The sequence below is a fragment of the Pongo abelii genome, chromosome X (genome assembly GCF_028885655.2).
Source record: "Pongo abelii isolate AG06213 chromosome X, NHGRI_mPonAbe1-v2.0_pri, whole genome shotgun sequence".
NCBI classification, from domain to species: domain Eukaryota; kingdom Metazoa; phylum Chordata; class Mammalia; order Primates; family Hominidae; genus Pongo; species Pongo abelii.
The window spans coordinates 21,477,509-21,503,690 of record NC_072008.2 but is presented as its reverse complement, the minus strand read 5'-3'; the positions used below and the strand labels follow the sequence as shown (position 1 = coordinate 21,503,690).

The window sequence follows — 26,182 nt, the reverse complement described above, 5'->3', positions numbered from 1 at the left end:
GATTAAACGTTTAGAGAAATTTTTTAAAACATCTAAGTATGTAGCAACATGTTTTATTTTACTATTAAAAAACTAACTCACATACAAATAAAAATATTACCCAAACATACAGAATTAGTGCTGTTATAATTAGTAAACTATGTGTTTCAAGTAAGACTACAAAGATAGAGGCACTACTGACTCTAAAATAAATTTCCTTTCATTTGAAGGATATGCAAGTTACTTCCATATAAAAAATACATATAAGGTATAACCTGAGGATATATACTCAGAAAGTAGCCATTGGATTAAAGATTTTGTTTTTCATAAGGTACTTATTTTAAGTATGTTGAAATCATATTAAGAAAACACTTCTAAACAGCATTTATGCTTTCAAGTTATTTATTTGGATGGAGGTGGGCAGTTTCTGTACTTCCAAATTCTATTGGTATTTATGAAGGGTAATCAACCAAGTTTTCTAATACTGTATTACTGCTCTGTATAATTGCATAAATACTTTAGATATACATATAGATTCCAAGTCCAGCAGAAATCTAAGTTAAATTTTAACAGCAGTATCTTACAAAGACAGATAGGAAAAAACATTAAGTGTCATATTCCAGTGCTACCTAGGTTGAGAGTGGTTAACGCATTAAAAAAAAAAATAGTAACGACTCAATTCTTAAGTTCTTTACTACACAAGGTGCTTTCATTTTAACATATCAAGTTATAATTTAAATTTAGTTAAACTAAATCAGAATTACAAATGGGTGAAACAAGCATAACTAAATTAAGAATTCAAAACTGCTGGTTTAATATAAAGTCATAGATTTCAGTTTTTATACTACTTAACATTAATTTTTCCAAGGACTTAGGTATTTGAGAAATATTTAAGTTACACTATGTGCCAGTTTGCCATTTTCCATGGAATATGAAGAGCCCACGCGGCTGCCAATGATGCTAACTTTTCCTACTGGCCCCAGATGTATGACTCAGTGCTGTCCTGAGGTGACCACACTTCTTATGGTGGCAGAAAGTGTTATTTTATCTTTGACAGCAGCTATCAGAAAATATGCATAATGACACAGTTCATTTTCAAGTGATTAAGTTACATATTTTTGCCTTCCTTAAAGGATGATAAATCTTGAAAAATACAATACCTAAAAATTAAGATGCAACAGAAAGTAGTTTGTAAAAGATAGTAAGTACCATTAGAGAAATACATAGAATAAAAATCATACAATGGCATTATAGTGGTTAAAAAAAGTATTTTATATTTTCACTTATTGAATACTTGACAGCACACATAGTACAAGGGACCTATATAAATACTAAATTTGAAAAATCTATTAATGTATTTGTTTCCATTTTGTTAAATACTTTTAGTTATTAAAATAATTACCAGAAATTTCACTATGATCCATACAATGTACATATCTTATCAAAGCACTGATAAATGCAGATATCACACTGCTATAGTTATTCTCATTTTAAATAAATATTTTTTTAAAATCTGAGATTCCAATTGTTGAGGCTTTATAACACTAGGATGTTGGAATGTTGGAAAGAGACAGAAATCAGAACAGTTTAAATGATATAAAGTCTACTATATAGAAGTAAGTAATATGTACAATAGGTACAAAAGAGGACATCAAAATCAATAAGCTTTCTGAATAAATTTTTAAATAATTCAGCAGCCTTGATCTTTCAAAATGCACTTTTTAAATTGACATGTAATAATTGTGCATATTTATGGGCTACAGAGTGATATTTTGATACGTGTATACAATGTAATGATCAAATCAGGGTAATTAGCATATTTATCACCTTAAACGTTTATCATTTCCTTGTGTTGGGACCATTCAAAATCCTCTCTTCTAGCTATTTGAAAACATAAATTATTGTTAACTATAGTTACCCTACGGTACTATAGAAAACTAGAACTTATTCCTCCTCTCTGACTGTAATTTTGTATGCATTAACCAACCTCTCCCAAACCCCTATCCCAATTCCCCATCCCCACTCCCCTTCCCATCCTCTAGTAGCCACAATTCTACTCTCTACTTAAATGCATTTAATTTTTTTAGCTCCCACATATGAGAGAACATGTGGTATCAAATGTACTTTTTTGGTGTGTCATAGACAGCTACTTGTATTATAAAACACAAGGGACCAATTTATTCTAATATATTAATTCCAGTAGTGTGAATGAGGTTACTTAAATAATATAGAAAGCTAAGGGTTAAAGTGTCAAAAAATTCACACTTAGAGTTTTAGGTGCATGTATATTGCTCATAATTAAAATGGAAAATTATTAAAGTGAATTACAATAAATTATTCAGCACAGCAAACCACTTATTCAGCTCTAAACGGACCTCAAAAAGTACTGTGTGTTCAGATTTGTGTTTAATCCTGTTGCACTGGGCTGCGTTAACAATCTGCAAAGCTTTAGAAAATGAGATTTAAAATCATTGAGTCATAGCCCACAGAGATTAGAAGACCATCAGGAGAAGATTTTCGAGCAGTTAATAGCATTTTAACTATAAATGGGGTTTGGCATTTCAGAATCTTACATTCAGTTACGATAAAATGAATCTAAAACAAACATTTCTAATGAGGGTATTATTCTATGAAGTAGGTTTGTTGCATGTGTTAATAAAGACCTGCTCTAACTTTGACACCAGTGATCAAAAGAACTCATTCTCTTGTTTCTAATAGAGGATGCCCTCACAACAATGAAAAGATCTATGCAACATACTATTTCTGAGCTTTCATACTGAGTTATTTGCCATACTAATTTTGCTACTAGAAAGATACATGAATTTAGAGAAGTCCTTTAACCTCTCTGAGCTCAGCTGCTTACAAGTAACATGAGGGCATAGGGCCAAGAGATTTCTAAAAGTTCGTTCTCATTCTAGCTATCAATTCATCTCATAGATTGTGCAGAGAACAAGAGTGTCAGTGTGTAGAGCATGTTCTTTTATAAAAGAAAATGTTACAAATGGTTTTAAATGATGATGTGTTTCAATAATGGACACAAGAACTGTATTTGAGTTTGTGTTTCAAATTTGCCCATTAAATATAATAAAACCATACATGTTAAAGTTTGATAAAAATAGGCATAAATTTCGCTAAGAACTTCAGGGTTGTACTTGTACTCCATGCATAAAGAAAATCTGTTTGATGCATTCACAGACATCTAGATATAACTTACAGAACTATCATATTACACAGACTTTTGATTTTAAAAGTATGATTTAAATATGACCACCAAGAACAAAAAGTACTGTTTTTTTCAGATACTCCATATCAATTTACATATGCCACATATTCTAATTTATGTTTTCCTTGCTCTTACAGGTGTATTTAGAGTTCAAATTTTTGTTTTTAATATATTAGGGCTTCAGCCACCTGAAACTTTTTGTGTATTACCAAGGGGCAGGCAGAGAAGACAGTGTGAATAGACTCTCCAAGAGGCTGGAGGGCATTTGCTCAATGATATGCTTACTAACCTGTAACTGTTAAAAGTTTTCAGTGGTGAAAGATTACAGAAAAAGGAAAAAAGAAAGAAAAAAGAGAAAGGAGAAAGATTTGTAACCTAATGTCTTAGGAATTTGCCAAACAGAATCTGTAAAGGTAAACTGGCATTGGTGGCCTAGAACTGTGGGCATTCAAATCCACCTAAAACATAAAAAATACACCTTCCACTTTTGTTACATAGCAAATCTTTGTGTAAAGCACATACAGTTTCGTGTTTGGCATTTAATTACTGGGTAGAAAAAACTTAAACTGAAAAATTCAGAGGGCCCAACTGTCACTGGTGGTCATAAAAGTAGATGTAAAGAAAATCAAGAATGTTTATCATTCATCACTTATAAACCAAGTATGAACATGAATTTAAAAGCTTATAATCACCAAATCTTACAGCTTTTAAGATCATATCATCCAACTTTCTTTTATAGGAAAGAAAACCAGAAATCCAAATAATTTGCCCTACCATAGGTAACCCTGACAGAAGTAAAGCTGTCTCAACCACATGATCTCTTTTTTTTTTTTTCAAGGCATTCATTTACTCGAAGACTTATGTGTTTTTAACAAATGAGTTATGAATGGCTCAGAGCCGATCATCCCAAAAAATCCAAATGGTCTTCAAAGTTTGAATGAAAGTATAAAATCTGACATCTTACTATCCACTGTTGTTTAGAAACATGTCAATATCAAAAAGATGGAAGAAGTAGCAATAACAAAATCATGGTGAATATTTCTGAAAAGCTTTAAGGTCAACATTGTTACACTATTATACTGATTAAAAGAAAGCTCTTAATAAATTTGTGTATTTTTAAAATTCCTCAAAATGAAGTCTTATATATGAGTTGACATCATTTACACAAGATGTACTAGTTGGATATATAGAGCATTTTTATAAGGAAAACACAAATGCAGACCAAAATGTAAAACCTAAGAAAAACAAAACTGCTGGTAATAAAAAAATTAAAAGCTGGCATAGGAGCTTTGGGAAAGTACACTTTCAAACAACTATTCTACACAACTTGGGAACTAATTTGCAGTCTTAATACTTCTCAATTGTCCTCAATCCAAATACCATTTGTGACACATGAATGAGAAAAGGCATTGTTTTGCCAATGATTCTCTCTTGTTTTCAGTGATCCAAGCTGAAATGAATTGGTTCATTTGTTTCTTACAATTGACTGTTTTTCCTATGAAAAGTCAATACATTTCTATCACTTAAATGGAGCTCTAGTGCTAAGTACCTATCATTTTCATTGCACAGATTCAGTGTTTAATAATAATTTTGATCACCATGTATAATAATAAACCTGTTATAATAAAACTCTTACATTCCAATCTTCTGACAAGATTTGAGAAATAAAATTTAAATAATCATAAACCTTGTGATAAAATAACGCTGAGAAGTACTAGGGGACTGTGATATACAAGGTTTACTACTGAGATGAGGCCTATACTGATTCAGGACTTAGCCAGGTTTGGTGGAGCCATCAACAACAATGCCTTAGGACCTTTGTATTGAGTTCCCTGGCCGGAAAAATGGAATATACCATTCTAACAACTAGGCTAAATTAGTTAAGTAGTCTTTTGACTCAAATAAGTAAAAATATTGATTCGGAGAGAAACACTAAAATATAGCTGTTAGAAAAAGAAGTGGCTACATGACAGAAGTTAGAAAAAGGGAAAGAGTTCCCAAAACAAAGCCAACCACCTGAAATCTATAACCCAGATGCATTTTTAAATCAGTATAATCTTATTTTCATGCCATATCATAAGGCAAACACATGTGAGCTATATCTAGTAATTTATTTCTAAACTGGAATACTTAAAAAAATTCTTTTCCATTAAGATCATTTTAAATCCTGTACAGTAATAAATTCTTTTTCGCCAGTGTCAGAATGTTATTCCATTTCTGCCTAGACTGTATATTAATTATTCCTCAGCTATTCTCTATAAAACACATTTTAATTATCTCCATTTTAAAATAAAGGGTTTGAGAAGTAAAGACATGAATTAAACACACATACAAATACAGGACAGAATGTGGGATGGACCAGAACCTCCAATCCCAACTTAGTACTACAGATAATTTGTATTGTCTTCTATATACAGTGCTTCCTACTAGTATTTGTCCCTTTAATTTTATTCATCTGTATGAAATCTAGAGATGGAGGAAGAAAGGGGAAGAGGAATGCGTCTTTTGACATGACTATAGGTGACAAAGATATTTCCCACAGCCTGGAAAGGCATCATCTGGCATTTTCATTTGGGAAAGTAGAATACTAATTTCTTAGCAGCCTACAAGACAGTGGTTACTATACAATGATTACTTTTAATTAACTTCACTGAAGAACTCGTGTCCATCTGCACCCTGAAAAAGCTTCCAAGTCTACTTCTCACCATCTGTATTTCATAAGTCATGCAAATCACACAATTTGCTTCTAACATTCTGTTGTTAATTATTATAAGACTGTATTACTGCAATAGCTAGCCACCCTAAATCTGTGAAATTTTATGAAAAGTATTATTGGAAAGCATTGAAACAACTTAGTCTAAACATTGCCCACCTAACCCGAGATAAATTCTAAAGTTTTAAGATATTGGAAATTCTTTTGAAAAGTCAAACCATCCTTTCTGGTCACATACTCAAAACTAGTTTCAAACCCTTGATATTTAATGTATAATTGACATAGGTTGTTTTTTGAAGCTTTCTTTAAATGTAAAGCATTCTTACCTTACTGAAATAAAACAACCTGTCCTTCATTCCTGTAAGCATAGCTTAAGAATAGTTTGTACAAAAAGCAGAAGCATTTCACAGAGAGCACATTAATGCATAGCTAGGTTGGTACTCACAGAGCATAAATCAGAAAAAGACATTTGGCAGCAAATCAGGGCAACACTTTTAAGACATTCACATCAACAATGTCAACAGAACTTCACATTTTTACAGAGAGGGATTAATAACAAAGAATCAAGTAAGTTGAAATTGTGACAATTATAACATTTCAATTTTTTGTGGAAAGAAAAAAGTATCAGGTTAATGCATTAAGTTTTCTGTCAGTTTCTTTATCTACGGATTACCAAAGACTGAGCTTTTTAGAATTTTCACACCATTAAACTAAAAAACAAGGAAGATCTTAATCAGAAAGGCACAAGAATTAAGGGCAAGTATGAAGTTTTGAAACTTAATGTAATTTCTTGGAGATGTGACCAAAGGAGGTCTTAAATCACAACCCCTCATAACCCAAACTCATCTACTAAATGCATTACATGGACTCATTATAAGATGAAAATAAGGTACCACATTTAATGACAAGAAGAAAAACATTGACTTCCTTGATTAAAAACAATCAGAAAAGGTCTTTGAGTTATATTCAATTTCAGCAAAACTGCTTGGTACGGTTTGGATTTCTGTCCCCACTCAAATCTCATGTTGAACTGTAATCCCCAGTGTTGGAGGAGGGGCCTGGTGGGAGGTGACTGCATCATGGAGGCAGATTTCCCGCTTGCTGTTCTTGTGATAGTGAGTGAATACTCACAAGACCTGATTGTTTAAAAGTATGTGGCATCTTCCCCTTTGCTCTCTTCCTCCTTCTCCAGCCATATAAGGCATGCCTGCTTCTCCTTTGCCTTCTGCCATGATTGAAAGTTTCGTGAGGCCTCCCCAGCAATGCTTCCTGTACAGCCTGTGGAACTGTGAGCCAATTAAACTTCTTTTCCTTATATATTACCCAGTCTCAGGTAGTTCTTTACTAGCAATGTGAGAACAGACTAACACAAAAAATTGGTACGTAGGAGTGGGGCATTGCCATAAAGATACCTAAAAATGTGGCTGCAGTTTTGGAACTTGGTAATAGGCAGAGGTTGGAACAGTCTGGAGGGCTCAGAATAAGACAGGAAGATGAGGGAAAGTTTGGAACTTCTTAGAGACTTGTTGAATGACTGTAACCAAAACACTGATAGTGATATGGACAGTCAAGTCCAGGCTGAGGTAACCTCATATGGAAATGAGGAAATTACTGGGAAATGCAGTAAAGGTCACTCTTGCAATGCTTTGCCAAGGAGACTAGCAGCATTATGCCCCTGCTCAAGGGATCTGTGGAACTTTGAACTTCAGAGTGATGATTTAGGGTATCTGGTAGAAGAAATTTCTAAGCAGCAAAGCATTCAAGAAGTGGCCTAGTAGCTTCTAACAGTGTATGATCATATGCATGAGCAAAGAGATGGTATGAAACTGGAACTTATATTTAAAAGGGAAGCAGAGCATAAAAGTTCAGAAATTTGCAGTCTGACTATCTGGTACAAAAGAAAAACCCATTTTCTGGGAAGGAATTCAAGATAGCTGTAGACATCTGCATAAGTAAAGAGGAGCTGAAAGTTAATAGCCAAGACAATGAGGAAAAGGCCTCAAAGGCATTTCAGAAACTTTCATAGCAGCCCCTCGTGTTCCAGAGGCCCAGAGGCCTAGAAGGGAAGAATGGTTTTTGCAGGCTGGGCCCAGAGCCTGGCTGCCCTGTACAACCTCAGGACACTGCTTCCTGTGTCCCCAGCCACTCCAGCTCCAGCTGTGGCTAAAAGGACCCCAGATACACCTTAGGCTGCTGCTCCAGAGGGTACAAGCTGTAAACCTTGGCAGCTTTCACATGTTGTTAAGCCTGCGGGTGCATAGAGGGTAAGAGTTGAGGCTTGGGAGCCTCTGCCTAGATTTCAGAGGATCTATGGAAATGTATGGATGACCAGGCACAAGTCTACTGCAGGGGAGGAGACCTCATGGATGACCTCTACTAGGGCAATGTGGGAGGAAATGTGGGGCCCACACACAGAGTCCCCACTGTGGCACTGCCTAGTGGAGCTGTGAGAAGAGGACCACCATCTTCCAGACCGTGGAATGGTAGATCTACCAACAGCTTGCACCATGCACCTGGAAAAGATGTAGGCACTCAGTGCCAGCCTGGGATAGCCACCAAGGGGGTTGTACCCTTCATAGACACAGGGCCACAGCTGCCCATGGCCTTGGGAACCCACCCCTTGCATCAGTGTGGCCTGGATGTGAGACATGGAGTCAAGGGAGGTAATTATGGAGCTTTAAGATTTAATGACTGCCCTGCTGGGTTTCAGACTTGCGTGGTCCTGTAGCCCCTTTCTTTTGGCTGATTTCTCCCTTTTGGAATGGGTGTATTTACCCAATGCCTGTAACCCCATTGTATCTTGGAGGTACCTAACTTGGTTTTGATTTTACAGTGTCATAGATGGAAGAAACTTGCCATGTCTCAGATGAGACTTTGGACTGTAGACTTTTAAGTTAATGCTGAAATAAGTTAAGACTTGGCAGACTGTTGAGAAGGAATGATTGTATTTTGCAATGTGAGAAGGACATGAGATTTGGGGGAGTCCGGGGCAGAATGATATGGTTTGGATTTGTGGCCCCACCCAAAACTCAGGTCGAATTGTAATCCCCAATGTTGGAGGAGGGCCCTGGTGGGAGGTGACTGGTTCATGGGGGTGGATTTCCCCCTTGCTGTTCTCATGATAGTAAGTGAGTGCTCATGAGACCTGGTTGGTTCAAAGTGTGTGTCACCTTTCCCTTTGCTCTCTTCCTCCTTCTCTAGCCATGTAAGATGTGCCTGCTTCCCCTTCGCCTTCCGCCATGATTGAAAGTTTTCTGAGGTTTCCCCAGCCATGTTTCCTGTACAGACTGTGGAACCGTGAGCCAATTAAACCTCTTTTCATTATAAATTACCCAGTCTCAGGTAGGTATTTATGCTAGTAATGCAAGAACAGACTAATATACTGCCCTAGGTAAGTAAATATCTGCCCTAAGTAAATGTGTGTGCATATTTACACACACATTTATATATACAGCTGATTATCAATTATAAACCACAAGATTTATTTACTTCAAAATTATCATGCCTTGCTTAACATTCCCACACAAATTGCCTACAGGAAACAGAAACTACAATTAGAAGGAACACTGGGAGTCAAGCTTTGTTAACAATGTTTAGAATAGCACACTCTTCTGTCTGAGAGTTTAATTGCAAATTGTTTAGCATTAAGGTAAAATGAGAAGATGGAGCTAACTTTTGGTGGTCTCCATCCTATCCATGTACATTTAGTCTCCTTTTCTTAAACATATTTCCTGATTAGCAAAAGGTAAAAAATGCTAATCAAATAAAAGAGTAACTTTAGTAGAATGAAAACAAAGTATAACATTCATTCAATAAAATTATTTTTCAAATCACAACAATATGTATTCATAAAATTTAAAAAATGTTCACACGTGGAAAAGTATAAGGTTTACAAAAAAGAAAAGTGGTAAGGCCAGGGATCCTGATGCCAGGCCAGGGCCAATATTGTTTCCTGGGAGGATTTTGAAAATTATGAGTAGTACTGGGTTATCACAATGATTAGGTTACTGAATGATTGCTAGATCCATGGATGGAACAATCCCACATAGTGAAGAACTACTCTATATCCCAAGTGCCCTTTTTATTTGAAAGACTTTATTATTAATACTTCCAGAGAGGCAAAACAAAACTATTCATATATGAGACATAGCTTATCTTTTGGTATTACCAAATTTGAAAAATACTGTAACTTTTTTATTTGAACAACTTTTTAAAAATTTCAGAATAGTTTTACATCTACAGAAAAGTTTCAAGAAATAGTATAAAGAGTTCCTGTATACTCTTCACCCATATTCTCCTATTATTAACATCTCACATTACTATGGTACATTCACTACACTAAGGAACCAACCTTATTATATTGCTAATAAACTAAACTGCACACTTTATTTGGATTTCATTAGTTTTTTCCAAACGTACTTTTCCATTCCAAGATCCTATCTAGAATGCCATAATATAACTAATTATCGTGTCTCCTTAGCCTTTTCTGGTTTTTAAGTTTCTCACATTTTCCTTGTTATTGGTGGCCTTGACAGTTTTGTGGAGTATTGGTTCGGTATTCTGAAAAATGTCCTTAAATGTGGGCTTTTCTTATGTTTTTCTCATGGTTAGAATGGGGTTATAGGTTTGTGGGGAGTAAGGAAAGACCACAGAGATAAAGAACCATTCTCATCATATCATATCAATCATATCACATCACATCATATCACATCGTATCATGGGTACATGCTATCAACATGACTTATCACTGATGATGTTAACCTTGATCACTTGGCCAAGGTAGGAACTGCCAGGTTTCTCCACTATAAAGTTGTATGTTTCCCCTTTTTCATACTCTACTCTCTGGAAACAAGTCACTAAATGCAACCTACAATCAAGGAGTGGCAATTTAAGTGCCACCTCTTTATGGTGGGAGTTAGGGAGTATGTATATAAATGATTTGTAATTCTCTACATGGAAGATTTGTCTCTTCTCCTCCATTTCTCTACTTATCCAGACATTTATTTATATCAGGATGGATCCATGAATATATTTATTTTATATGTTGGGTTATAATCCAATACTATAATACTTTATTGTTCAAATTGTTCCAGCTTTAGCTATTGGAAGCTCTTTCAGATTGGCTTTTGAGTCTTTTACATGCCCTCATCATTGTGTTTTTTGAACACTTCCTTACTTTATGGCACTACAGGATGCTCCAGGCTCTTTTCACATATTCCCTATACCAGCCCTAGAATATAACATTCTCCAAAAAGCTGTTTCCTTCACTCATGACTTTCAAATGTTCAATAGGGATTACTAGAATGGCTTATCAAATGAGTCTGGTCCATTAACACTTCTCCTAATATTTGTTTTTACTTCACTATTAGTTCATCTGTTCTTCCATTTTCTCGTGTACACTCTATGGAACAACTTCTGATCTGAATGCTTCTTTTAAATCCAGATATGTTCATTAAAAGTAGGGAAAAATAGGCCTGGCGTGGTGGCTCACACCTGTAATCCCAGCACTTTGGGAGGCTGAGGCAGGTGGATCACGAGGTCAGGAGATCGAGACCATCCTGGCTAACACAGTGAAACCCCATGTTCACTAAAAATACAAAAAATTAGCCGGGCATGGTGGCGGGCGCCTGTAGTCCCAGCTACTGGGGAGGCTGAGGCAGAAGAATGGCGTGAACCTGGGAGGCGGAGCTTGCAGTGAGCTGAGATCGCACCACTGCACTCCAGCCTGGGCGACAGAGCGAGACTCCGTCGCAAAAAAAAAAAAAAGGAGGAAAAATATCAATTATTTTCTTCTTGTATAGTCATACTGAGTATGTACATACAGAAACCCATATTATTTTATTATGTATTTTTCTTTTTATTACAATAAGGGCATTTTAGTGAGTTTTTAAAAATTATGTGAGTAGGTAGGTTATATTATCTGTGAATTTTATTTCAGGAGATATTACATAACATCTGTTATGTAAAACATCCAAAAAGATTGACATAGGAAAAAAGAATAAGCTAGACTACAATGTGTGCACCTGATTTGGATTCTGATTGAAGAAAAAAAAACAAAGTGTTTGACATTTATGAAACTAGAAATTTGTACAAATAGATATTGATATTAAGGAATGAATGGACGGTGGCATGATAATAGTGTTATAGTTCCTTTTTTTTTTTTTTTTTTTTGAGACAAGGTCTCACTCTATCACCCAGGCTGGAGTACAGTGGTGTGACCACAGCCCACTGCAGCCTCGACCTTCCTGGTTCTGGTGATCCTCCCACCTCTGCCACCTGAGTAGCTGGGACTAAAGGCATGCCCCAGCATGCCTGGCTAATTTTTGTATTTTCTGTAGAGACAGAGTTTCGTCATGTTGCCCAGGCTGATCTCGACCTCCCGAGCTCAAGTGATTTGCCCACCTCAACCTCTCAAAGTGCTAGAATTACAGGCATGAGACACCACACCCAGCCCACTGTTGTATTTATTTTCTATGTGCATGCATTAGTTTCCAGTATGCATATGTTTAAGAATATGCAGCTTCATTTGAAAATCTAAAACATAAGAAACCACTACCTTTAAACATTAAATCAGATACATCTTAAAATTAATGTAGATGGAGATTCACAGTATTACCATATTTAAGCCAGATTGTTTTTAAAACAAGATGTCAACAATTATTTCAAAGAAAGTGATGAAATTCTCAAAAACATCCCCAAACAAAATTAATTTTAATTCATATGAATTTTAAAGGATAATGAGCAATTCAGGAGAAAAAGGTGCTTTACAGAGTCAGAGAGACAAGACTAAGGTAACTTCAAAGTAGTTGGTAATTTACTACAGTTCAAAATTTTTTTGAAGGTTCTATTGTCCTGGGTATTGTAATAGCTTTTATAAAAAGTGAGAAACTTCAAACCATTCTCTCCACAAGTAAAGAACAATTTAAGTTATTTTCACTTATTTTAACACTTCCAGTCTGAAGCAAACTCACCTTAACTCTTTCTATTAAAAGAAAGCAAGGAGAAACAGAAAATATCATGTTTGCATAACTTTGAACAAATCCTACTTTAAGTTTCCACATATATACTAGAAATATGTATTTTTAAAACATATACAAAATTATGTGTATCACTTTCAAATATAATGTAGATGGAATTGTGCCTTTCATTACCATTTTACAAGCACTCCATTGGTCAAATATCTCTAATTCAACTTGACCACTCCATATTTTGCATTTATTTCACAATAGTTTTTTAACTAATTATGATTAAATTTCCTCTAGCATTTAAATTGCTTTTGTGATTCACTAAGCTTTCCTATCATATCACAATTTGGTCTATGATAAATGTTTCCAAACAAAACAATTTGAGGAGATGAATTAACATTTTGTAGGTATATAAGCGTTTCGGATCCATAGGAACACACCAAAAAATGTCTGCTGTTCAAAGAAATACTAATGAAATGCAGGTAGCAAGGCTAACCACTGCTGAGTAAATCTGAACAAACATCATTATTTTTGGTAAAATGTGATATAGTTATGACTGATATATTATCAGGCACCACATATTAACAATCCTTTGATAACAAAACATCTCAGCACTGGGTTCTTGGCAGTAGTGCTCAGAGTAGGCTTTTTTTTTTTTTTTTTTTTTTTTTGCCTACATTCAGACTCAGCAGAGGGGAACGTCAAACTCTAGGGGTCACTTCAAAATAGAAAAGCTGTCACCAAGACTACAGTAATATGTGGCATCTTTGTCACTAATGAAAGCCCTGAGAAGTAGCAACAACTCATCGTGCATACACACGCGCACACACACATCTCACTAGAAGCCCAAAGGACACAAAAACTATAGCCCATCTTACCAGATACTAGAGAAGGTAGGTCTGATGGAGAGGACATACACATCTTTGAAAAGTATTTCCAGGATTCCTCTCACATCACATCCACCTCTGCTAGAAAAGCAAGGTGGAAATATTAGGTATTTTGGAACCAATCAGAAATCAATACTTAAAACAAATACCTGCTTAATAAATATACAGGTATATAGGACAAGTCATTCAACATTTCTAAGTAAAAATCTCTCTAAGCCAAAGTTCCTTCATCTGTAAAATAGGGATTAAGTCCAACCTTTCAGGGTTAAGACAGGCATTAAATGTAATGTAGGGAAAGCACCTAGCACAGGACACGGTATGTAGTAAGCACTTAATAAATATAATCTATTATTAGTTCTGCCTCTGAATATTGCCAACAGAATACAACCTTCCTTTAAAAAAGTTGACATTTATATGTGCTTACTATATACAAGGCATTGTTTTAAGTATACCACAACAGAAAAATGTGGCAAAATGTAGAAACACCTTTTAGATTGGTAATTGTAGGTAATACCAGCATCCCCATTTTATAAAAAGGAGAAAACTTGGGAAAATTACTTAAACTCTCCCTAAGATCACACAAGCTAAGAAGTGATAAAGTCAGGATACAAACCCAGGTATCTTGATTCCAAAGTGCTCTTACCTGTACTATATTATATATTATGCCAATTTTTAAAGGGTAGAAAATTCAGAAAAAAATTTTCAAAGGTCAATTCTGAAAATCATTGTGTACATATCTGAACTGTATCCTTTACCCACTAAATTGTAAATCCAATCCAGTAGGGGAAAAGTTGACGTCAAACCTAATTTCACTGAACAGCTGTTACAATCTCTGTTGAGCTGCTTAACTTCTCGGTACTTTACCTATAAAAAGGTGTTAATAACTCTCCCTTATCTCACTTTGAAAGATTACTAGTAATAATATAATGTGAAGTACATGACCTTTCCAATTTGGGTGAATGAGAAGAACCAAGCTATATTAAATAATGTTTGCAAAATACTCCAAAAAATAAAAACTGATAATTCTAAGTATACAGAAATTCTAAGTAAAAATACAACTCCTTTCTAACTATCATATTTTCAGTATGTAAGTGGCTCCTGGCAAAGTATAGTACAAAAACATTGTATTCTCCCAGGTCAAACAATTTCTTTCCAATCTTGTTTGCATTATTAGATTGATCAGCAAACCCTTCCTTCACATATTAAAAGTAATCTTCAATAGGAGCACAGTGAAATTATCACAAATCCCAAATAAACAGAATCTCAATTAACAGGTTTTTACCATAAATAAACTCAAAGCATTATGTCTAGGGCCACTGGAAAGAAAAATCATCTAACTCAAATTTTTCACAGAACTAACTACTCTGTGTGTGTCAATTCAACATCAAACTGAAAGTCTCTGGTCTGACAGCTAGAAGGCAACAGAGCAGGCTTCTGGATAAGGAAGCCTTGTTCCTTTGATTTAATGTAACATTGGTGCCAACAGAGACTGCCACAAAGCTCATCCTGACACCAATATAATGGGAAACGGGGAAAGAGCACCTAGCCCGGCCATATCATGCTAGCTCTATACCACATCAAACTTGGTTTCTATGTAGGTTCCAGCAGGCCAGGAGGAAAACTAGCCACTGGACTACTATATGTCTGTTTTGAGCATCATGAGCAAAATCTCTACACTTTCTCTGTTATATGTATTTAATATCCCAATGGCCTGTTTTGAAAACCAAAATATAAATGATTTTCACAAAATTAAAATACCAATTTTCTGAAAAAATATACAAAATAAATTCCTATATACACATAAAAAACACAACAAAATTAAAACAAAAATTCAGCCAGTGTTAACATTAATCATTCAGCTGTATTATTTAATGCCAGCATTTTTAAAGGTTTTTACTAATAAATTACATTGCTAAGTGTAACTAACAACTTACTAGAAAATAGATTCTTTTATAATCTTTGGTAAATAAGTTGAAAAAAGGAAAATCTAGGATCTAAGCCAGGCTTCCATTGATTTGTTCTAGCTATTACTTAAGAAAACATGTTGCAAGCCTGTTTTAAAAATAGCAGATGTATCTGGAACAAAATAAAAAGTTCAAACAAACACCAAAAAAAAAAAAAAAAAGATATTGAGCAACATTTAAAAAGGCAACTAATTTAATGAGGTTTCTTCTTATCTACCACTGTATCTAAAGACTATCTAACCTACCTAATTTCTAAGAACATTAATGTCAAGTAAACATATAATAGTCATGTATGCTATACTTGGTATTAGTTATGTAACATTTTTATCATGACAAACTATCATATATTGGTGTCAGTGCAAGTTTTGGTTTACTAAATAAATCTCGGTTTTTCAAACAATTTTATGTTGTGGTAAAATAGTCAATAGATGAACAAAGAAAGCTAAAACAGTTATTACTGCACTTTAGTAAAATTTAAAATTCAATGCATTTATGCAAATAGCAACAACTCTTTTTTCCTGAAATTGCAAGAGTAAGATAATGAAAACTTCCATTAGAATTAATGATTGTAATTTAAATTAAAATCAAACAATAAATTAAATACATCTTTAAAATTTAAAAATTCCATCTTGTAGAATAGTTGTTTGTAAGTCAAATCAGGGCACAATTGCAATCCATTGTTTTGCAGTACTAGCTAGAGCATTTAAGCCTGATGGTGTTTTATAAAGAGTTAACAAACTGGCATGCCTATTAAGATCTTTACAATTTCACTTATTCTGATTTGTATTTTAATGATTCTAAATTGGGAGGAGGCAGGCTTTATTAGAAAAATTTTGGTAATTTGCCTACTAGTGATTATCTAGCAGCATGTAATTCATAGAAAATCCACTTGAGGCACCTGTATTTAGCAAACTATGCTTTGCAATAATTCTGTACGTATGTTCTTAACAAGTGCCCTTCAAAAATTAGTAATGATAAACTTACATCTAGTTTTTAAAGTCTTCTTTCTTTCAAAATCAGAGGGAAGGGTGAAAAATTACACAACAAAATACTGATTTAAGATGCACCTTTAAATACCTTAATTGTATTCCTATTAATAAAAATGCAAATTGAACACTAAATATAATAAATAAGATAATGGTTTCATTAAGCCCAAGGGTTGTTTTTCCATTTTATTGTCCCAATTAACAAATAAAGGATATCCTCACAACAGAATAATGCATTTTAATTTTTTATATGAGCTTTTTGTTTTTATTTTTATGAGGACAAAACTAAGACATCTGATCAATTTCACTCTATCATGCATTCTAAAATATATAGAGTTCTTTAAAAAATACCCAAATGAAGAAACAATTAGAAAATTTGAATGAAGGGAAATAAATGCTCAGGAGAAGGAGTGTGTTTTAATGTTTTAATAAGTATTTGCTTATCATGTTGTCTTATTAAGTGACATTAGTAAGTAATATTTATACTATTTATAATATGGCATAAATACAAAAGTGTTATTAATTTAATGAAATTACTAATATTTTATAACAAAATAAGTTTAAACCATGATTCGTATCTTTGAATTGGCTAGAGCACTACAACCATGAGAAATGGATAAAGCAACCCTACTTCTACTGTATTCTGGCACACAATATACAAGTTGGCACTGAAGTATCCATTAGAGCATTATAAGGGACTTTACATGCATTGTCATTTAGGAAAGCAGATTTGCTGACAGACCAGTATCTGTGAATAAATTAATTTATTCCTTCCCTCAACAAATATTTTCTAAGTGCCTATTTTATACCAGATACTTTTTTACACGCTGGTACAAGAAATAGATGGGGTTCTTGCACTCATCTAGTGGGGGAGTTGGAGATCAAATAATCATCCAAATTAATATAAAAATAAAACTGGTGAATGGGACACAGGAGATATACATGGTACTAGGACAGCATATAACTGAGGATTTGATGTGATTTAACAAATCTGGAAAGGCTTTCCTAAGATGGATGAGAAAAAGCCTAAGACATGAACGGTGAGTAAGACTTAACTAGGTGAAGAGGGATGAGGGAACATATTAAGTGCAAATGCCCAGTGGTAGGCAAACAGGAAGGACGGTGAGGCAGCCTGTATACTTGGTGCCGGGCATGACGCTTACCTCATAGGCAATGACCAAACCTTCAAGGGTCTTATATGCCATGTTAAGGACTTTGACCCTTATCCTAAAAACAATGAGAAGTCATTAAATTGTTTTAAACTGATGAGGGTAAGAAGTGAAAGAATGAGATCGGATGAGATTCATTTTCAAGGAATTCATCCTGACTGCAGATGTATGGATCAAACAAATAAACAAAATTAAGATGCTACAATTATCATGACCTCGACTAAAAATGGTCATATTTTGTGCCTTGTAGTAATAGGAAAAAAAGGGAAACAGAGTACATTAATTTTACCTTTTTTAAACTCAACCACCGCTTCTCCAACTTTTCCACTGATGCATCTGTAATTGCTCACAAGAGTGTACTTAACCCTGGGAGGTCTGGAGAATACAGCTTTAAACAGCCTGCTGCAAGCCTAAAATTCCTGTTAAGTCTCTGGTCTCATCTTTGAAATAATGCCAATTTTGCTTTCTACATCATGAATATAATATCCATGTTTGTTTTAATATAATGTTTTAAAAAGCTTAGCAAAAACAAAACAAAACAACTCTTTGGCTTCTTTTGATCATTTGGCTTCCACAACCACAAAAATATACCATTTTGAAGAACACAGGCCTATGCTATACATGAAAACTGTGAATTCACTCACTGAATGTAATTCAACACAATGATTCCACATTGAAGACTATACTTGCTGTTTTTAATCAGACACTAAACAATAAAAAGCCATAAACAATTAAAACTTTTAGACTCCATTTTTTTCAAATTACTTTATACTCCCTTCTCCCACCCTTTTTAAAAATTAGTATAGATGATCCATTCTTTTAGTACTCTTTTTAGAAGCTAATAACTTTATTCTTCACAATAACCCTTATGTGTGAGGTACTGCAGGGAAGACACATAGAAAGCTAAAAGTCATTAAGAACAAATTGAGGCTGGGTGCGGTGGCTCACGCCTGTAATCCCAACACTTTAGGAGGCCGAGGCAGGTGGATCACTTCAGGTCAGGAGTTCAAGACCAGCTTGGCCAACATGGTGAAACCCCATCTCTACTAAAAAATACAAAAATCAGCCAGGGGTGGTGGTGGGTGCCTGCAATCCCAGCTACTTGAGAGGTTGAGGCATGAGAATCACTTGAATCCAGGAGGCGGAGGTTGCAGTGAGCTGAGATTGCACCACTGCACTCCAGCCTGGGTGAAAGAGCAAGACTCTATCTCAAAAAAAAAAAAAAAAAAAAAAAAAGAACAAATTGAGCCCTAATCTAGGGTTGCTCTGTTATAAATAAAAATGATAATTTATCATTGCTTTAAGAACAGTATTAATACTTAAAAGTCTATTTCCATTCTTCATATAAGAACTTGGTTCAGTAAAATTCGAAATATCTAACAACATAATGTTAATGATTTAATTAGTCTTCAAAATAATTTAACATTATTTTCAAATCATTCCTGAGAAACAGATTTGAAACAGCTGTACCAATTCAATACACATTCTTTGTGGGCTTATTTTTGGCAGCTAAAGTTTTATAATGTGGCATTTATTTAAACTCAGGACATGATGAGAGTTTTATTGTCTTTGTGAAATGCAGATTTGTTCTTGTACTTTTGTGCCACCTACTCATGCTCCTCCCTCACTTTCCCTCTACTGCCCACCTCTCTCCTTCATCCAGACAAACCTATATACAACAACCCCCCTTTAGTTAATAACCCCATTTCAACTCTAGAGTTTCTTGCTGTGCCGCTACATTTAATATACATCCCTCTTAGATTATGCCTTAATTAAATAAGTAGCTTAAATAGTTGCTAGAACCCCACCCTCCTCACAGATCCCTTCTGGATTCAATAAAATTATCATCTTCTCTTTCCAATGGTGCTCATATACAGCCTTTAAAAAAATTACTACGTGTGCTAGTTGGCACCTCTGTCTGTCTTTGCCTAAGTTTGTCAATGTCACTACCATCCCTTACAGAGGCTAATTTCCCCAAAGCAGAGAATAATTCATTTAAAACAACCCATTAGAGCACCTTCCATGCAAAAGCACTGAGAAAATAATATCTATGGAGCAAATATATCTACATAAATATACTCCTTGTTCCTAATCTGCACTAAATCATGAGTGTTACATTAAGGAGCAAATGTTAATAACACTATAAGAAAAATAACATTTATTCTGAACGAAATTCTACATATGGAAAAGATGTATTTCTTCTTTACATAAAATGACAAGAATTCCTGTTCCCCAAAAAAGTCAAATCCAAAGTAGACACTGTTGGTGCCAATTTAGTCACCTTTCAATTGAAAAAAAACCCTAATTTTTCAAAAGGAAGTGATACAAACAATTTGATCACTTAAGCTTATTTGTAGTTCCTGTCAGAAAATTATTTCCAATCTCTCTCTCAAGACAGTTTAACTCAAAATTTTGATATTTTCCTTTATGTAATAAAGACAAATTTCAACCTCAGCTCTGGGTCCTATGACGGGAAAAAAGAATTACTAAAGAGTATTGTACCTGTCAAAACATCTTCGCCTTATCCAATACATTCTCCTTTACAGCATTTAACTTTTATACTGACTAGACTTTATATAATCACTACATTTTCCTCTATTATAGGATTGTATACAAAACATTGGTTTTGCTTTTTATACCTAAAAGAATGTATTTTATTTTCTATCCTCAAGATGGCTGAGTCATCAGGACAGAAATTAGAAGTCAGAGAATGCCTCTTGAAGAAATGATTTATAGTAAACAGGAAAGAGTAGAGCAGTTTATTGTGGAATGGGTTGAGAAAAGGCTATCTTAAAAATTTAGATTATTTTAAGAATCATAATAATACAAAAGTGGCTGGAGCTAAATCACAGAGATGGTAAGAGAAGACCAGCAAAATGGGGCCTTTTGGTTAACTCTGAAAAGTCATAATCATTTTGTTTGACCCAGAGAGATTAAAGATTACTGGAAGAATGTAATGTAGGGAGCTGAGTCCTAGAAAAATAACTTAGTCATGTGGATATTTTGAATGAGTCTCAGAGTTGGAAAAGATGTAAGAAAAAAATTGGAATGACTGGGTGTGACATGGACTAGGAAAATTAATAATCAAGTTAATAACAGGGGCCCTAAAGCATTCAGGGATTTTTGTTATATTTCAGTGGGCAAAAAAGTAGAGATGGTCTGGGGACTCAAACAACTGCAGATTATGAAATATTTCCAGGCCCTGCAAGTGAACAGGTAGGAGCTGAGTAATAACTTATTTTAGAATAACAGATGGAGGAAAAATTAGAACAATTATTGGCCTACTTTTCTGCCTATGGCTTTTTCCAATAACTCATTTGCCTTTATTTACCTTGAAAAGAGTTTATGTTTTAAAATATAAAAACTACAAGAGGATTGGATGCAATTTCCAATTGAAGAAGGTCAGTTTCAAATGCTAAATTATGAGTATTTGATTTTCTCCAAAAATATTTTTATAAGATTAATATTAAAAATTAATTTGAAGGTCTATAAGATAGCTCCAAATAGCCAGAAGTACTATCAGGATAATTTGGGATACAGCTACTTATTTCACTGACTCATAAGGAGTTCATGTATTTACTGGAAATAACATTGACACTGTGTCATATCCAATTTTTATTGTCAGTAGAAAATTTAGTTGAGTATTTGATTTTATAAATAATGAAGTTGGTGAGCAAAAGAATACAAGGATTTCCTTATATCTTTACTACTAACAATATATACATTTTATATTTCCATCTCCCTCAAATATTTTAATAAAAATTAATCAGTCAAAATGAATCCATTTATACATTGCATCAAAATTGCAATGTAAAAATTGTCCCTCATAAATATATGCCCTTGAATATATGCCACTAAAGCTTAATAATCTTGTCAGCTTTTTTCCCCCTTCATTTCCCTCTCTGGGACTGAGTTTCTATACCACTTCTACCAATTGTCTAGAATCATAAATATATGGCCATTCCTATTCTTATATACTTGGTGATTCTTTTTCTGTTTAGTGAAGAGAAAAATACCCTAGAAAGTACATAAAGAACGTACCTTACTAAACAGAGTTATAACTATTTAGGATTGTGACTAGCTGAAAGCATATACTATATGCTTTTAATGTTAAGGATGATGAAACTGTCTCATTAGGAGCATCCTCTGAAGAACTCCCACACTGCAATTGTTCAAGAGTCTTGTTCATTCTTTGGTACTGCCTTTACAACACTACATATTATACAACACTAAATGAGGTTTAGCTATCTCAAAGCTACAGCCTAAATCAGCAGTTGACTTTTAAATATTACTGCATTACTGCAGGATGAAAAATATTTTTAAAATGTCCTTTGTTAAACTTTATTTGGGGAAAAGGGCAAAGAGAAAAATTAAGGTAACAGTGTAAGTTACAAGTTGAGGAAATGTTTGTTTCATCCAACTATTTTTTTAAATCTCATTTTCTGATAATATCTCAAATCAAATATATATGAATATTAAGGAAATTTCAGCAGTAAGTAGTTTGGGATTTGAAATATACAGGTAATTATATCATTCATTCTCTTCCAGTCATATGTGTACATGATACACAAACTCTATCTTGGCTACCAATTGATCTTTTCAAATAGCTCTAAAATGCGTCACCAACAGGTATGAAAACAAGGTATTCGACTTACATATATTAAAAAATTTTCAAATCACAGCTAACAATGTTAACCTAACTTCAAAGAAGCCACATTTTAGGCTGGAAAGATTTTTAAAGGACTGGTGTACTGGACAACTAATAATGTGTGTCAGAATAGGTGCATCATATATTCTACCTGCTTCAGTGGACCTAAACTATGGAGAGAGGGGAAACTGCAAGAATGTAACTGGGAGGGTGGGAGGTGGAGACTGAGTATGCAGCACTCACTACAGGCATCATGGGAATTTGCGAAAGGTAGTCTATGAAGGTAATCAGACTCCCATGGAGCCAAGATAGCTTCTTTTAATATTTCAGCAACAGACTCCAACTAAAGTAACCTTTTAGACAAATTCAAAGAACGGGGTTTTAAGCATTGTTGCTTCCTGCATATACTCTGGCTCTTTCTTCCATCACTGAGAAACGGAGAAGGTGGAGAGTGAGGAGAATTGGTGGGAATCTAAGATATTGGAATTTCAATAGCAAATACATAAAGAGAAAAAGCAGCAGCAAAGATGAGCCACTGCAGGACTTTGTCTTAGTCATCTTTATATCCCTCATGGCATCTTAGCACAATGCACTGCACACAGGGGGGCAGTCGATAAATAATGTATTAGGTTTAATTCAATTCACTCACATTTGTACTGCTTAGCAGTTACAAAGCAGTTTCCACATATTAGAAAAGCAAAGTAAATGAGGAATAAAGGGGCAAGTAAGGGAATAAAAGGAAAGCAAAATAAAGAAAAATCCACAAGAATAAGCAAGTGGCCAAAAAGGCTGGGGAAAAGAATGAGCAAAAAAAATCAATTTCTCCCTGTCACTCTCAATCCCTTCCAATCACCTCACCTTTCGTTCTAAATTATCTGGAGCTTAGAAAGTCTGACTGTTAAGTAAGCCCAAGAAGGGGCTCCTTCATCGTAGGAACAGGCATTTTCAGCGATAATAAGCCTTTGGTCCCTGACTGATCTACCTAGAGTTTGCTCAGGTATGACCTCGAGCAAAGCGCTAACATTTCCGAAGTGTGGCCACGGATCCTTTATTCCATTCCATCCCATCCATCCCCTCTTCAATTCCCAAAATCTTAGGGAAGAGTTGGGCCTGGGGATCCAAGGGGTTGGTGGGTGGGGGAGTCCTCTACAAGCCCCTTAACTCAGACAACAGAGGGAGGTAGTGAGACAGGAAAGCCCAGGGATTAGAAAAAAAGCTCACGTTTGCGATTAGGAGGGTGAGTGTCTATAACTGTGGTTATTATAAATCGCCAGGGGCTAAAAGGGGGAACCTTCAAGATGGAAGAAATGTGAAGGTACCTGAATGCGCATCACCTTACATCCGGCATTGAGCCCTTAATAAAAAGCCGTGAGGTCCAAAATCTCGACTGGCTTGAAAGGGAGAAAGCAGAGAAGGCAAAGGATGCCAGGGGATGCGCTGGAGGCAGCCCACAGATACCAGCAAGGATGCTGTCCCAGGGGAAGCATGATGTCCTCACCCTCAAAGTAGCACGTACCCCCGCCCTGGGCATCCTCAGCCAAATCTGGGTGTGGGGGGATGCCAGGCTCCAAATAAGGGCGGCCGCGTCCTGACCCCATTATGCGGGCTAAAAGTTGCTTGGGAGAGTTGGCGCAGGGGAAGGCACCTGGCAAGGGCGGCCGCCGAGGGGGCGTCAGCTTTCCCAGGAACAAAGGGGCCAGGGAAGGGCGACCAGGGGAGCAGGTCCTGGGGTAGTCCACCCTGAGCTGGGAGATAAGGGTCGCCACGTCCTCCTGGCCCGGGGGCAGTAAGGGGAGAGGGGAGTACGCAACATGCGCCGGTATTCCGCCTCCCGACTTCCTGCCTCCAACCGGGTGGCGCCCGCTGCCCTCTAGCTCTCTGGCCGCTCCGCGCCCCTCTAGCTGGAGACAAAAGGAGACCGGGGACCCCAGGCCCCTGCCAGTCCTGGAGGACCCCCGCCCCGACGCTTACGACGATCCGCCAGTGGAAGCCGCGGTGGCGGGCTCTGGCGCGGCGGGCGCCCCCTCCTAATCTCGCACTGGTGCCCCGCGCCCCAGTGCCGCCTCACCCTCCCCGCAGCGGGCATTACCTTTCATCCAGTCCACTACTTGACTCGGAGACCATTTGCTCACCGGTTCCATTATCAGAGCCATGAGTACGGGGTCGGTTCCGTGCAGAGCGCAGAGCTCAGACACAAAACGAACTCAGCAGCCCAGGCTGCTCTCAGGTGGGGTCCCTTGCTGGCCGCAGCCTCCCCGGGAGGACGGCGCGGAGAAAGCAGCTTTTGTGTGTCGGGTCTCGCGGCTGTAACGTCTCTTAGCCAACCGCCGGCAGGAACGGCGACGGGGGGGGAAACGTGCAGGAGTCGTGGCTCCGCGCCGGGTCTGCTCAGTTCCCGCTAAGGCGGCGGCGGCTGATGCTGCTGCTGCTGCCTCCGCCGCTCCGCTCGGGTCTCCGTCCCTAGGGAGCTTCAGTTCATGGCTTGAGCTGCTGAGGGGTCCCGTCGCCGAGGGAAGCAGCCTCTGCCGCACTCCCTCAGCCAACTTGCCCGCTCGCCTCACGCGCGGGAGTGAAGCCCCCAGCACGACTAGCTGCCCGGCGGAAATGACGAGGGGCCTCCTGCCACCCAAAATATCTCTCCGCAGCCCTCGGGTGCGGGGCGCGCGCGCCACGAGCCCCCCGCCCGCTCGCTGCCGCGCGGTCCCGCCCCTAGGGCCGACGGCAGGCGCGCGAGGCGCGTGCGCATGTGCGTGCCGGCACGAGGCCGGAGCCCAGGGTCTGTCTGGCAGGCAGACAGGTGCCAGCAGCTCGCAGCCTGGCGTTCCCGCTCTGGAGGCCGTCCGGGAACAGAGGCGCGCGAAGTGCGCGTGCGCGGCGGCGGAGGCGGTGGCGGCGCGAGGCAGAGCCACAGCCCGGGGTCAATCAGGTGCGGGCGGCTGGAGTATGGCTTTGTGAGGCCTCTGAGGGGACCCGGCGGTGGCGGCCAGGGCGGGACGGGCCGCCCACCAGTTGAACTCCGACAGCTGAGGCGGCTGAGGAGGTATCCGCGGCCCCACCACCGAGGGGAGGGGGACACCACTGAGTGCGGGGCTTACAGCGAGAGCCCGGGCTTTCCTGGCTCTCGCTTTCGCCCTCGCCCTCCCCGCTGCTGAGTGGGTTCCGGAGGTGATTCCCGAGACCCGCGTACGCCTGCAGAGACGGCGGTGTGGACTGCCGTGGACGAGAACGGGGCTCTGCCTGCCAGAAGCGCAGCGATGATGAGGCAGGAGGGCTAGTGCTGTCGGATCTTCCCCGGGTGATGAGCGGGTCCTGGGAAGTCAGGCGTTGAGGCTGTCACCTGCCAGCTGCTGGTTGTGGTGATCCTGAGACAGGTTCTGCCCCAAGTACCATTTTAAAAGGCTCTGTTTCAGGTTTTGGGCCAACTCCTCCAAAGTACCTATTTTAGAGAATGTCATTTTCTGTTTGATATTCTTATATATTAATAAGAACCGAAGGGCAACAATGGGATTTAAAATGAGTGACAAATTGTAAACATGATTTTTCAAAACTCATTTTCTTCAAAAACCATACACAGGCTACTATGCAACAGTTAGTAAAATACAGTTTGCCTAATGAGGCTTCACTTTAAAAGACAAATATTCCTAGAGT

General features: G+C 37.2%; 1 protein-coding gene across 7 annotated transcripts in view; it reads right to left on the bottom strand.

The window, feature by feature from the left end:
• Positions 1 to 24,824, bottom strand: part of CNKSR2 (connector enhancer of kinase suppressor of Ras 2) — a 287,144-nt gene extending 262,320 nt beyond the window's left edge. For 6 of the 7 annotated variants that reach the window (XM_024240331.3, XM_024240332.3, XM_024240333.3 and 3 more), the window contains exon 1: positions 24,624 to 24,759. In XM_024240331.3, coding sequence (XP_024096099.1) covers positions 24,624 to 24,687 — 64 coding nt within the window. In that variant the 5' untranslated portion in view covers positions 24,688 to 24,759. 7 annotated transcript variants of the gene reach the window in all.
• Between the last annotated feature and the right edge of the window lie 1,358 nt (positions 24,825 to 26,182).